Source organism: Callorhinus ursinus, unplaced genomic scaffold (genome assembly GCF_003265705.2).
Source record: "Callorhinus ursinus isolate GAN/ISIS: 27379988/994484 unplaced genomic scaffold, GSC_fseal_2.0 scaffold6, whole genome shotgun sequence".
Classification (NCBI taxonomy): Eukaryota; Metazoa; Chordata; class Mammalia; order Carnivora; family Otariidae; genus Callorhinus; species Callorhinus ursinus.
In genome coordinates this window covers 59,704,923-59,719,591 of record NW_027397068.1, presented here as the reverse complement: position 1 = coordinate 59,719,591, position 14,669 = coordinate 59,704,923, and the positions used below count along the sequence as shown (strand labels likewise).

Genomic DNA, 14,669 nt, shown 5'->3' with positions numbered 1-14,669 from the left:
GGGAAAGAGAAAAACAAAAGCTATTTGGGGCCAGTGACAATAATATGTCAGAATAATGAAAACACTAAGCTTTCTCCCTTCACCACATAATTCCCCCTGACTCTATGTTCATGTTCTTTTTCCAACAAAGTCTTTGCCTCGATCCCACTGATGTTCCAAAAGAGTCAACTCAGGTGCCCTATGCATCCTACTTCAGGGCAGCATTCTTGGCTAGAGGCTCCACTACGTGCTCCCAGCATTCTCTCTGCCTTCTTGAATCCAGTCAGAATTTTCAGCCAGCACACCTTCAGCCACACAAGTGGGGTTTTATAGTGAGGGCCATTGTGATTGTTTGGTGCCATACAAGCGTGTTCTTATGTATTTTAAGTATCATTCTTATCAGAGCTCTTACTACATCCATATTCTTGATGCCCCTCAAGAAGAATAGAAGCTTCTTGAGAACAGACACTCTCCAGTATTTCACAGTTTGCCAGACAAGAGGGGAGAATTCACTTCTATTGATGAAGGCCCATGAAAATGATATCTGAGGCAAGATTAAGCCAATATACAATTGGGAACAGAATTGAGATACTAAGAACAGTATATTGTTATTTCCTTAGTATGTCACAGAATCAGAGTAAATCATGTACCAAACTGAACTGATATGTATTAGGTGCTGTGAACACAGTTAGCACTAGCCCTCAAGTTATCTCGTTTCTACCATCCCACCCCTTAAGAGACAGGAATATGTCTACTAGCCTCCTTTCTTCTCCCTTTTCACCATATCAAGTTTAGTTAATGAAATATCATATATCAGAGTGCTGTGAAGACCATGAACTTTCACTGGAACACTGCAGTATTAACTTGGCTTCCTCACTATGCTCATAAAAAGAAAGCCTCTTTTTATGTACTTGGAAAAAAGGCCGCATGCTCTTTCTGGCTCCACTCAATGGCTAAGTATACCTTGCTTCCTCTGCTTGCATTCCACAAACTATTTCCCTCATCCTATTTACTGCAGCAAATCTCCCCTTAGTTGATGAGATTGTGTTTATCTCCTTGTAAGCCCTACCTATCCTGAATGGTCTGTCATTGCCTGCCTTTTAAAATCCTTCCTCTTCCCCTCTTTAAATAATGATGGGGCTAAGTTATACCCAAAGCTCACCCCCGGACTATTTCCTCAGTACCTTGCAGAAAACACCAAACAAAAATACCATTTTGAGAGAGGTGTATTTTTTTTCCTTTAGAATGTAAGCTCCTCAAGAGCAGGGACAATGTTTTCTGTATGTTCTATCGTGCCTCATACACTGAAGGAGTTACATGATAACAGGCGTTCTAAGTCTAAAGAATGAAACCACTAACATGGAAGCATGCGACAGAGAGAAGTAGGGTGGGGGAAGGGAATTTTTCAGTCTGGACTTGGAAGAGACCTGAGTTCCTTCAGATTCAGTTTAAGAATAAAGACAGAACACAAATCCTTCCTGGTTTCCTCAACTGTATTTTAACATTACACATTACTATTCTCTCCGAGATGACTTGGGAGGACTCAAGAATTTCAATCAGCTTCTAAAATCAATGTCTTTGTGTTTTGTAGGTATCAAAGATTAAAAAATGAAACGCGGGGCGCCTGGGTGGCTCAGTTGGTTAAGCGACTGCCTTCGGCTCAGGTCATGATCCTGGAGTCCCGGGATCGAGTCCCACATCGGGCTCCCTGCTCGGCGGGGAGTCTACTTCTCCCTCTGACCCTCTTCCCTCTCATGCTCTCTATCTCTCTCATTCTCTCTCTCTCAAATAAATAAATAAATAAAATCTTTTTTAAAAATAAATAAATAAATAAAAAAGGAAACGCTAGGGCGCCTGGGTGGCTCAGTTGGTTAAGCGACTGCCTTCGGCTCGGGTCATGATCCTGGAGTCTCGGGATCGAGTCCCGCATCGGGCTCCCTGCTCGGCGGGGAGTCTGCTTCTCCCTCTGACCCTCTTCCCTCTCATGCTCCCTATCTCTCATTCTCTCCCTCTCAAATAAATAAATAAAATCTTTAAAAAAAATAAAAAATGAAACGCTAGAAAGTATTCTTAGGTTTCTATAATTTTAAATAATAACAGCTTTATTTTAAAAGATGGGAAAAGTTTTTCAAAATTCGATTATAACTTCAAGACAGATTTTAAAACTCTCATAGAACATCAAGGAGTTTTAATTTTTCTTCTGTAAAAACAATGTTTTTCTCTTATAAGCCACAGGTGAAAGTATTAAAAGACCTTTGACCAACAAGGTCATTGGGTTTTGTTTTTGTGGGTGTTTTATGGCACTGAGGAATCTTTCTAATAAGAAAGTTTATCTTTTGCTTTTTAAGAGCTTCCAAATTAAGGAGCTTGAAGTAAAGCAAGTTTTAAAATGGTTTCCAATCTGCTGTGTGTTCTAGTATAAAGAATCAATTTATCATGTTTGGCTGCACTTTCCTATGGAGAATAAAAATGTATGTGGTCTTCTTGGTATAGAAACAGGAACATCTGCTAACATTAAAGGTGCTGACGGGCAGCCTGCTGGCAGATGTGGGGAAAAAAAAAAGCCTTCTCCTGTTGGAAGGTGTGTATTCTGCAAAGAAGAATGATTAAGGATAATTTTAGGGCATTAAACTTATTTGATTGGCCCTCAAAGACTTTGTTTTCCAGTTGCTTTGACATATTTAATAATATTTAGCAATAATCACCACTTACTTTCATCTGCCAACAGCTTCAATGGGATTTGGCTATACTTTAGAGGACATGTGAAACACCCCAGACTTTGAATCCATTTTATTTGGTTTAATGAGATGTGGGTTTTTATTTTCTTTTTTCTTAATAAGATGTGAAAATATTTTAATCCACAGTTTATTCCTTTCTCTTAAATATTAATTGTGTTTTTCCTGACTTTCCATTTTAGTAGAGATTTGAACAAAAGGATTTGGATGCAGAGGTGGGAAATTTCGTTAATCAGATGGGAATAACAACTCCCAAACTTTTAGGTCTTTAACAAGCCCATATACAATTTTGCATTTTTCCTTCAACACTAATCATCCTGCATTAAAAACTGATACTTTCAAATTCAAATGGGTAAATTCTTGCTCCAACCAAGAGGCATTCTTGCAGTCCAAAAAAATATACTGCTTATAAACCACTGAATTAAAGATTTCTAGTATTCAAAAACCATCTTTTAAATTGCAAGAAGTAGGGACGCCTTGGTGGCTCAGTCGGTTGAGCGTCTGCCTTCGGGTCAGGTCGTGATCCCAGGGTCCTGGGATCGAGTCCCACATCAGGCTCCTTGCTCACTGGGGAGCCTGCTTCTCCCTCTGCCTGCCGCTTCCCCTGCTTGTGCTCTCTCTCTCTCTCTCTCTCTCTCTCTGACAAATCAATAAATAAAACCTTAAAAAAAAATTGCAAGAAGTGTGTAACTTCCAAAGAATCTCTACTAAAAGGCTTTATTTTCAGTTCATTATTTGAAACTCAGAGTCATCCATGGAAATGGTTTTCAGGATGCCAGAGCTGTAGGAAGAAACCTACTTAATTCACAGAGTTCTGCATATTTATGTATATTTATAATGAAAGGTGGCAGACACCAACACTCTTTTAGTAGTGAAATTTCTTTTAAGTTTAAAATTTAGTACGTAACTTTTAAAGTTCTAAATTCTAATAGCTGATAAAAGTTGTGCTTAATGACATTAGTATGAGTGAGGTCTCTACAATGCCAGAGAAGAGCAAGAAAGAAACCATGAAAACTCTACCACTTACCAGCTGTGTGGGCTTGAGCAATACCTGCATTTTCACCATTTGGAACATGGGCATAATAATACCTATCTCATTGGGTTGGTGTGAGGATTAAAAGAGGTATCCATGTAAACCGGCTACAAACATTTCTTGGCACACAGTAAGCCTCAATAAATGCTAGCCATTATTATTCCTGTATCTACATACACATATATTTACTTATATAATTTGCCTGCATATTCATTTCATTTCCTAGACCCTTTCTCCTTCCTTCTCAGCCACATGCATAAACAAAGGGAAAATGTCATCCAATGTCTGTGCACAAAAGATATGTTTTTTGCAATAAAAATCATATTCATGATATTGATATTGTCAGTCTAACACCTTCTGATGTTTCATTGGTTTATTCTTTGATTTGACTCATGACTACCTAATACATAGTTTGCTATGCTACCACAAACCCGACTACTGTGTCTCTTATTGCCTAAATTCTATTAAATTTTTTCTGGATATGTTCTAGAGTGTAGGGCCCAAAGGGGCTCTAGACCACAGATCTATCATTCTTAATTTTGGGCAATTCCTGACCACAAACAAAATTTATAGCTAAACTAATCCTTCCATAATCTACTCAGACAGTGAGAGAAAATTTGAACATAAGAGTCCCCAGTAAAACAGTATGTTTTTGATTAAATCTCTAAATCCAGCTACCAATTTACATGAAATAATAGAGTAGAGAGGAACCTGCCCCACTGCATGATGTGGAGGCCATTCTGCAAAACCCAGGCTGTAAGAAATACTATAAAACAAACAATTCAGTTTCTTAAACAAATACATTGTAAAGAAAACATAAAAGGGATAGAGGGGAAACCTAGAGATTAAAAAGGACTTTTTAAAGTAGTAAAGTGTTTAGGGACACAGAGTTGGGTAAAAAAAAAGGATAAAGAAAAATAAAAGTAAATTACTGTGAAAGTCTCATTCGCTGTTATTTTGGTGGGGAGGGGGTTCTGATGATGAAGGGCATATGGACAACATCTGTCATGACTGGAAAAATCTCTCTATCCTGATTTTGGTCAAGTTGTAATGGGGTTGGCTTCATAAAATGCCTTATAATGGTTTTTATATGTGGCTTTCTTTGTGTCAGATTCAACAATAAAACATTTCTTAAAATCCTTTATCCGAGGCAGTGAGGCTGACCATGGTTTTTTCGATGTGGTCCTGCAGGGAATCGATGAGTAAGTCTCCCACAGGCTTCCAGCCATTGCGCACAGCCTCTGCCTCCTTCATATCAACGTCCAGGTCATCCATGGTGCCCTGCAGGTCTCTGAGCTTCTCCAGTGCCTTGTCCACTTGCTTTTGCCAATTGCTAGTGACCGCATTTAGACTTTCCCACTTCTCTTTGACTTCAGAGGACTGTTTGCGCATGGCCTTGGCAATCTTTTGGGCTCTCTCCTCAGGAGTCAATTCTGTGATTAAAAAAAAAAAAAAAAAAAAGAATATTTGGAAGGCTGATCAATAGCCAAGTGAGAATATTACCTTTTGAAGGGTTTGCTACCAGGTTCATGGATACACAGTTTACACGAGCCAGGGGAAGAAAAAATTTCTTTATACTTTCCTCACCCATCACCAATTAATTCCCTGCTACTTCTCAGGAGAAGAACATAGTTACTCAGTAGTAAGTGGCCCTGTGGTTTTTGGCAACTTTTGAATTTTAATATATTTACAAACCTTGAAATGTAACACAATCCCTCAAAAAATAAAAGTTTTCCTTTAACATAAATTCAGTTCTATAAAATCCAAAGACAGTCTTTCATTTCATTGTCCTCAATCAAAATGGGAAGTATAATTAGGAGAGAAATAGCTTTCAGTTACAAGGAAAGACTCTGAGAAAATAAGATTAATTGATCATGTTCCTTAAAATAATAACTGAAGACAAATAATCTTAGATACTTCATCACTGCTGAGTCTGTCTGGCAGTTCATCCCTAATACAGGGCACTTTCTGTAGCCCAGATGTGTAGCATGTCCACAAACATTTCAACAGGAAGACAGCAAGATTTCAAGGATCATCCAAAATATTTCATACAGCAAAACAGCTTCCAGAATATCTGAAATAAAGTTAGACTTTCAGACAGGAAAGGGTAGGCATCATGAAGGTCCTGCAGGGTCAGGAAGAAAGAGTAAGAGTCCAGGAGACAAGCAAAAGATACAGACAGAAATGAAAGTCAAGTTCAAACCCAACTGTCAGAAACACAGAGATGAGAAGCTGACACAACAAGGGCAGAGGAATTTGATGAACCTAAAGCCGGTTAGACAGGTCTCCAGCTAAACACTGCTGGGCCTCCGTTCCCTCATTGCCCAAGGAGGCCCCCTTTCCTATCTTGCTGCTTTGATGGTTATCCCACTGGTTCACTGAAAACAGAGGCCAGTCAGAAACATACAATCAAGGTAAGCTGTAGATGAATTTAAGACAGAAATACTTACTCTTCTTTGTGATACCATCCCATCTTTTAGTATCAATCACATCAGCAACTCCACTTCACTTCAAAATATTTCAAATCGTTGGTAAAAATGAACTGAAGTTCACTGAACTTCCTGGTAAAATGAACTTCACGGTCAGATGAACTAAATTAAAGCGAGCTCTCCTAAACCGTACTTTCATCTTCAACATAAATTCGTCCCCCTGTCTGTCTTTCTTTAGTATTATTTAACAGTCAAGTTGAAGGGGACAGAACACATATTTTTATCTAACTAAATTTCCAGAAAATTCTAGATATCAATATTTAGACTTGAAAACAGCTATAATAAATGTCTGGGAACCAAATGGACCTTGAAGAGTTTAGCAGCCACAGAACTCAGTGTCGCACTGCTCAAGTGCTAAAGGCTACAGAGAGTCCTGAATAATCCCTTGGCAACTGAACTGATTACAGGGAGATTCTGTGTCATGATAGGTAGATAGACTGAACCCACCAGTAAGGGAGAAATAAGGAGAACAAGTGAAGTAAACACCCAGCCTCTAGGAATGCTTGAGCTGGGATACAGTCCAGGACAACCGTACTGGAGGAAAGCTACATCATTAGGCAAACCTTATTTAAATCCTTAACTAGAAAGTGAGAAATACAGAGAACACTTGTAGGTAATATATTTTATATAAACCGAAGATGCTTTATTTTTTATATGCCTTATTTATATAAATGCTTATATATAAATAATATAAAGTATATAAAATAAATGCTATTTATGTGAGATGAAAAAAATCATTTTTTTAAGATGTTTTATTTATTTATTTGAGAGAGAGAGAATGAGAGAGCGCATGAGAGGGGGGAGGGTCAGAGGGAGAAGCAGTCTCCCCGCCGAGCAGGGAGCCCGATGCAGGACTCAATCCAGGGACTCCAGGATCATGACCTGAGCCAAAGGCAGTCACTTAACCAACTGAACCATCCAGGCGCCCGAAAAAAAAAAAAAAATCATTCTTAATAGCCCCATGAGAAAGGGAGTGGTAATTTTTATGATGGCAGCACCTGTGTTTGTTAGTAAGTTGCTTGGGCTTTTTCAAAGATCTATTTTAAGTACTCGTGTTTCCCTGGCTTTTGTAAAAGAAAAAGATACAGTACTCATTTCTGAACAGACAACTTAATTATGATTTTTTTTTCCCCTGGATAAAGTAAAAACTGTTCCTCGGTCACTCATTGAATAATGTGGCAGGGAGACACACAGTGTCTTTTTGTCCGGTGACAAAACACCTGACATGGCTGGGACATTTTTGTCTTCACTTAATGTAAAATCTTTTGACGGAGCAGTCCTTTTATGGTATTTATTATATAATCCCTACTCAAGCAGATCCTCAGAAGAAAAGCTCTATGTTCAATTCCCCATCTGTTTGCCAGAAAGGATACATATTAACTGATCACGGAGTCAGAAGAAAAGTGCCTCCTATTCCAGTACCAATCTCAGTTTAATGCATACTTTAAATCAGGAACAGAGAGAAGTGCAAAACCAAACAAAAACTTTCCAGAAAGTTTGTGAAACAGGTAATAAGCAGCAACCTATAAAATACCATATTATGACAATGTGGGGTAAGAAAATAGAAAAACAAATTAAAATACAGCCAAAAAAAAAGGCATAAAAGAAAAAACAATAAAGCGATATAATTACATTTTAAAAATCCTCTAGTTACTTGAAAATCAAAGGACAAAGTTTCCTTCAAAATTTCTGAAGCGATGTTCTGCCATAAATTTTAAGACCCTCGTGCAGGAGTGGAAAATCTTTTGGACCCAGTGGTTCAGAATTCAGGGGACATATTAGAAACCCCTCTGAGAGTCTGTTTGCCAGTTGGTGTGTAAATACTGATCCCCAGAGGCCCTACCCCCAGATATTAAAGAGATTCAGATTTAGTTGGTCAATAATGAAGGGCAGTGTGGATATATTTTAAGAGCTCCCCAGATGACTGTAACATGTTGCCAGGACGGAGCACCGCCAGCTTCTTGGCTTACAGACTGATTTCTCTGGTCCCTGCTGCTGAAGCTGGAGTACTTCCACTCCGGTGAGTTGTGTGAGTTGTGTCATTCCCACGCAACAGCAGGGCCACTAAATACGGAAGGCCCCCGGAGCAAATGAAGCTCAGAGATAGGAGAGTAATCTAATTTGCATTTGAAAAGGCAGTAATAGAGGCTAATCTGAGAGAGCGAGGAAACAGCAGGATAAAACCAAATAAATTTACTGACAATTTTCAGACCCAAAGAGCTTTTTCTGTCGCTTTCCTATTCCCTGTAGAATGTGTGTGTGTGTGTGGATTTTTTTGAGGCGGCACTCTGTTTCTCCATCGTCCTCAGGACTTCCTCTTTAACTGACCAAACACTGAGGGTGCAATTATATTTACTTTCTATATTTATATTATATATTTATACATAATATATAACAGATTACTTTTTATTATAAATATTTTGATATTAATTTCATATTTATGTAACTTAAAATAGTGATTTCTTTATTGTGTTACAGCAGATAACTATCTTTTAGGGCAGAATTAATAACTACCTTTTAGAAAGAAGAGAGGAGAAAAGAAAGACAAAAGAAAGTAGAAAGCAGTGATCAATCCTGAATTTTTCTCTCTTGTCCAATTACCTTTATTCTTCAACCCTATGCAAATTAATTGGTGGCGTTTATACCTCCCTACCTTCTACACCATGGAGAGAAAGACTGCCCCATAGTTCCCTGGAATGCAGGTGGAAAACAAAGCTGGACCAAGAGCAGAGACTAGGGTTGGCCAGCCCTGACTCCGTCATGCCCTTTGCTCCTAGGAGAGCTAAATGACCTGCTCATCTCACTTTTATCAAGTGGGAACTCTATTTTTTCATGCTGAGAAAGCATTTTATACTTCTTTTTACCTCTAAAATTCAATTCTATAAGAAAGCCAAAGCCACCATACATCTCAAAGAAATCTTAACAGTAGAAAGGAAAACAATCTCCTTATGTGTGCTTATACAAAAACATTTTACAATAAAAAATTGAAGTATATGTTTCTCCTATGAATATAGAACTCTATTAGAATCAGCCCAGTTGCTTTAAATAAAGATCTTCCATATTTATTGTATCTTCTTTCTCAATATGAAACTGATGTTTATAATCTCCATTGTGACTTTCTATTCATAGGTTCTAAAACCTTATGTCATTCATGTTTTCTTTCTTTCCATCTTGGTTCGGCAATACCCAATCTAGAGACCAGTATGTCCTCAATATATAATTAGTGAACCAAGTTGGACTCAATGGGACTTTTAGCGTAACTCCTTACCAATAATACTCAACTTTATAACTTCAAGTGGAAATCTTTCCACCTATTTTTCCTTCCTCCTCCCTACACCCATATAAAGTGATTATAAAAAGGTTTTTATTGTGAAAGAGAGGGATAAACCTTAAAAGTTATTTCAAGTATGGTAATTCCAAATATCTTACTTATGCTGTTTGCTTTTTTTTTTACATGTATCTATAATCTTGTATTTCACCAAGTGATGAAAAGGAAGTATCAAGACAAGCAAATATAGAAAAGAAAAAAAAACAACAACAAAAAAACAAAACCTTCCGGAGTAGCATTTTCACTCCTGGACAATCTAGTGCAAGGAAAGATTAGGTGATCATATGCCAGTTCCAACACTAACAAGTTATGTAATCATAAATCTATTCCTTATCTCTTTGAACTTCAGTTAATAACTATAAAGCTACTGGCACATGCCTGGCATACTGGAGCGCTTCAACAAAGGTTAATTTCTTTTATGACTCCTTTTATGATTTTATTACTAAGTCTGGGAGGTTTAGACATCTCTAGGGATTTTTACATAAGCAAACCAATAGATTAGCCAACAAAAATTCACAGGAAAAAATCAAAGCATCCCCATATCTCTAGACTTTTGACTTGCTCTTACTTTCCCTCTCTTTACCTGCCCTCCATTTCTCTCTCTTTTCTTCATAACCAAAAGATGATTCTGCTAAAATAATGGGAAATATATTCTCTCCACGTTTTCTGATTACATGATTAAGATTAACTTAACCTCTCTGATGATCAGTGTTTAAGAGGACTCCACCCATTTCCTATTTTGTATGATGATAACAATCATTATGAACTAGATTACGAGTACATCATCAAGGGCCATCAGCTGATTACTGTAATATTTCTAATTATGTTCATCTAATACATTATAAGAGTGACAATATTAAGAGGTTACCCGGACTAAATTAACCTGCTAATATGTAGCCTAAATCTTTCAGAAGGATATCATAAAGATGGTATGAATCCATCCATGCTGCCAAGAGACTTCTCAAATCCTTATGAAAAAAAATGGTGAACAGATACATTTAGAGAAAAGCAAGAACTCCAAAGTTAAGACCTTTAGGGAGGATCTTCCACAAAAACCTACATGCAAGGTCTTAAGACAGGGAAGGAAAATGGAGAGGAAACTAGGAATGCAGAGTACTCTGTGGAGGGAGATAAATGGTACTTTTGATCAGAAGTTAATGGAGGTAGAACAAAAGTCTGGACACTTTTAAGCTTTATATTTCCTATAAAGTAGGCCCAAGTAAATAAACTCAGCACTGAGGTGAGGGAGAAGTAAGGCCAGATCATTAAGAAAATTAACCTCCAAGGAAAGGAGCAGGAACATCAGAGATGCCCCGGAACAGACCTGGCTAAGTAACCTGAGATCCAGCTTTCAATTTTGTGTAACTGAATATTCCCTGAATTTCCTCATACTAATGGCCGTTTTATAATTTATTCAAGTCATTAATGAGTGCTGGACAGTAGTGGAAGGGTCCCTGAGGGGTGGGGGATGGTACTGGGAAGAAAGAAGGGAAGCTGGGAATGTAAACTCCAGGAGGGGAAGGATATGTTTTGTTCACTCTTGTATCCTCAGTCTCTAGAATACTTAGCCATTCTTACAAAAGCAGTTAGGTACATCTTATGTTTATGTACTACCATAATAAGTGAGGAGTTTAACTAAAGAGAAGATTTTATGCCTTTGCTAGCATGAAACGTTTTAAAAAATGGCAAAACCTCTCACTCACCCTTGAAGATTCCAGCTTTCAAAGAGAGGAACAACAAAAACAAGATAAGTATTCCACCCCATTATAAGAGTTTAGTATCTTCCTATTCTTTATGTTTACAAAAGTAACATCCCAAATGTCGATTACAATAGAATGCATACATGGAAAATACTGTCATCTTCTTTATGAGGCAAGTGTAATTTATGGATGGTTGCAGTAGTGATTAGAGAACGCAGCAGATGGCGAACAATTAATTTAAAATGTTGTGCCCATCAAACTAACCTTTGTTATCATATAATTCCTCATCAAGAATGTTGACTTGTTTATTTAAATTGGATTTCATTACTATGGCATTCATTATCATGCAAAAAAGTTTTTGAAATTTTTCCCCCATCGGTGGGCTTAGTCAGCCAACTCACATATTTTAGGAAAGCTGAAGACTAGAGTCATTACATCCATACATACATTATAGAACTTTAATTGGGGAAGGATCCCATTGCTGCTCTGTAGTTAAGAATACTGAAAAAGAAAGCAACATTATATTTTTCTGTGCTTTTTCATGCATTACAACATTACTAATCTAATTTGGACTTGAGAAGCTAATTAAATTATTGTCTTGGTCTATAGGCCTGAAAGCTATTATTTGTCCTTCAAGTTTTTATATGAAAATTAAAAAGACAAAGTCTAATATTGCCTAACCACCTTCTCCCTCGATGCTAGGAAAATCAGTGAACTGGGATGCCATCCTATTAAGCAGCTTGATATTTCAGTACAGAAAAAGCAACGGTAAAGGGAAAAGTAAAGAGTTATAAAATGTATTTAATTATTGTATGAAATTTCTTTAAAGTAGAAGAATGCAGAAAATTACTTTACTAACAAGCTGGAAGCACTTAGGATTACTGGGGTAACGAAGAGGGTACACCATGATGGTAAAGAGCGTGAAGTTTAGTGACTAAGCCCAACATGGCGCCTCGGCTCTGTCACGAGTGACAGTGTGCTTCCACACCTCTCAAAGCCTTGGTTTCCTCATCTGTCAGATGGGCGGTAACAGTATTCACACCTCAGTGAGTTGTTACGAGGATTAAAGGAAACAAGGCATGTGAGGTGCCTGGCACACTGTAAACGCCTGATCAAGGTTGCCTTATGAATATCTATGTCTCCTAACATTTCTCTCCCTTCCTCCCTGGGCATCGACTCTTCCTCTATCTCACATGATGTTTATAGCATGGGCATGCAAATCCCAGTAGACCCTGAGCTCCACGTTACTCAAGCTGAGTCCATCAGAGCCCTCTCGTGTAATGTGCTGGAGCTAGAGAAGGGCTGTCTCTCCCTGGTAGGGGGTCATGAGGTAAATGGTGATAGAACAGCCAAGAAAATCAAAACTTGTAGAGAGAGACAGAAAGGAGAACAGAGAGAAAAGGCTTCCGGGTGGCATTCCAGTCCCTGTGGCCAGTTGTGACCATGCCCTTACTGTAATTTGGCTATGGGGGCTAATACATTTCCCCTTGTGCCTGTGCTTATGGAAGTCAGGTGTCTGCCCATTTACTATGACTAGGGTTCTAATGAATAAAGCTGTTATTAGGAAAATAAAAATGCCCTGGGAAAAAAACACCCATCAGTTTTACTAGCCTAATTACTTAGGCTATAATGTGTAATTTGGTCTCATTTTATGAGATGCAAGGAAATAATTACTGCCACCTTTTTCTGTAAACTTAAGTTGTACTAAGAATCAGTATAAAAGTAACTTCTGCTAAACTATATGATAATTTCACATTTTCACTCATTTAATGATCATGAAATTTTATTTGCACAAGTTTGCTAATATTGGCATAAAATGGACTGACATAGTGGACTGAAAAACGTCATTTATTACTTCTTTGTTACATCATATATAAGATTTCACATAGGAGAAAAATACTCCTAATAACTGGCTTTCTAAAATATTATGAAACATTTAATAATTAAAAGAAAACAGTATACCCTGAGTTAAAATATTAACTACAAGTAAATATAAATAGGCAGCTGTCGAAGATCAAAGAGAAAAAAATATCAGATACTTCTGTATCTGAAAAAAATGATTAACTATTAATCACAAGTATAGGCATACATAATAAAATAAAGTACACACACACACGCACACACATATACACAAAGTAGAGAAAGAATATGATAAACTAACAGATGTCTTTTTTTCCAGGACTATCCTTTAAATGAAACAAAATCAACTAATCAAGTATACCAGGCTGAAAATGAAATAATGTTCAGACAGCCTAGAATAAAATAATAGTTGTAGCAATAGTAATGCCTTAACGGGAACGGTTTTTACAGCGGGAGGCCTGCTTCTCCCTCTCCCACTCCCCCTGCTTGTGTTCCTTCTCTTGCTGTGTCTCTCTCTGTCAAATAAATAAAGAAAATCTTTAAAAAAAAAAAAAGGAAGACTCATGGGGAAATTGATGGATAAAATAATGAAATCTTTTTTATCTTAAAAATGAAAAGCTGAGAAGAAGAAAAGAGCTTTTCTACACCTACATATACAATAAATTGTACAACTTTCTAAACACTTTTAAAGGTGAACTAGCCTATAAAAGTGTTAGCAGTTTTATTTAGCAATTGATACCGTAACCTCAAATCATAAAATATATATGTGTGTGTGCGCATGTGCGCCGGCATCTCTATGCGGTGTGGAGAGAGGGACGTCAAAGCAAAAGCTCTAACTCCCCTCTGCAAATCCGACCTTTAACCTGAACTGTAGGTGACAAATACGTGAGAAGGCTCCTGTACTCCCTGATTATCGCAAGAGGTTTGGGGGCCGAAGAGGGCTAAGGCTGACTGTGGCTGAGTCCACAGATGTTCTGTACATCCACCTTCCCTCTGTAGCCATGTGGTTTTCAAAAGGAACTGAAAGCCGTGACTGAGAATAGTAAGGGGTAAGGGGAAGCTGGGAGAATAAAGAAGAAGCCAAGAAACAGCGTGCAGGGTTAAGAGGTTCTAGACACTAAAAGTGGAGAAGGAGCCAAGTCAGTGGCCAATAAGCAGGGAGAGGAGATGAAAAGGAAGAGATGTGGTGAAAGCCAGCCAAAACACTTCGGGTTAGGACAGGTCACCAACATAGAAGTTTCGAGCTCTGTTCCTGGATCTATGCTACATTAGCTGGTGACCGTGTTCAGCATCGCGGTATTTTGTCGGCGTTTTGTGTTTTTACCGAGGAAGGAAGGAAGGAAGGAAGGAAGGAGGGAGGGAGGGATGGAGGGGAGGAAGGAGGGAGGGAGGGAGGGAGGGAGGGAAGGAAGGAAGGAAGGAAGGAAGGAAGGAAGGAAGGAAGGAAGGAAGGAAGGAAGGAGGGAGGGAGGGAGGGATGGAGGGGAGGAAGGAAGGAAGGAAGGAAGGAAGGAAGGAAGGAAGGAAGGAAGGAAGGAAGGAGGG

At 38.2% G+C, this 14,669-nt stretch overlaps 1 protein-coding gene across 18 annotated transcripts in view; it reads right to left on the bottom strand.

Moving 5' to 3' along the window:
• Positions 1-14,669, bottom strand: part of UTRN (utrophin) — a 498,468-nt gene that overhangs the window by 94,824 nt on the left and 388,975 nt on the right. For all 18 annotated transcript variants that reach the window (XM_025866206.2, XM_025866193.2, XM_025866194.2 and 15 more), the window contains one exon: positions 4,912-5,180. In XM_025866206.2, the coding sequence (XP_025721991.1) occupies positions 4,912-5,180 (269 nt within the window). The remainder of the gene's footprint in view (positions 1-4,911; positions 5,181-14,669) is intronic.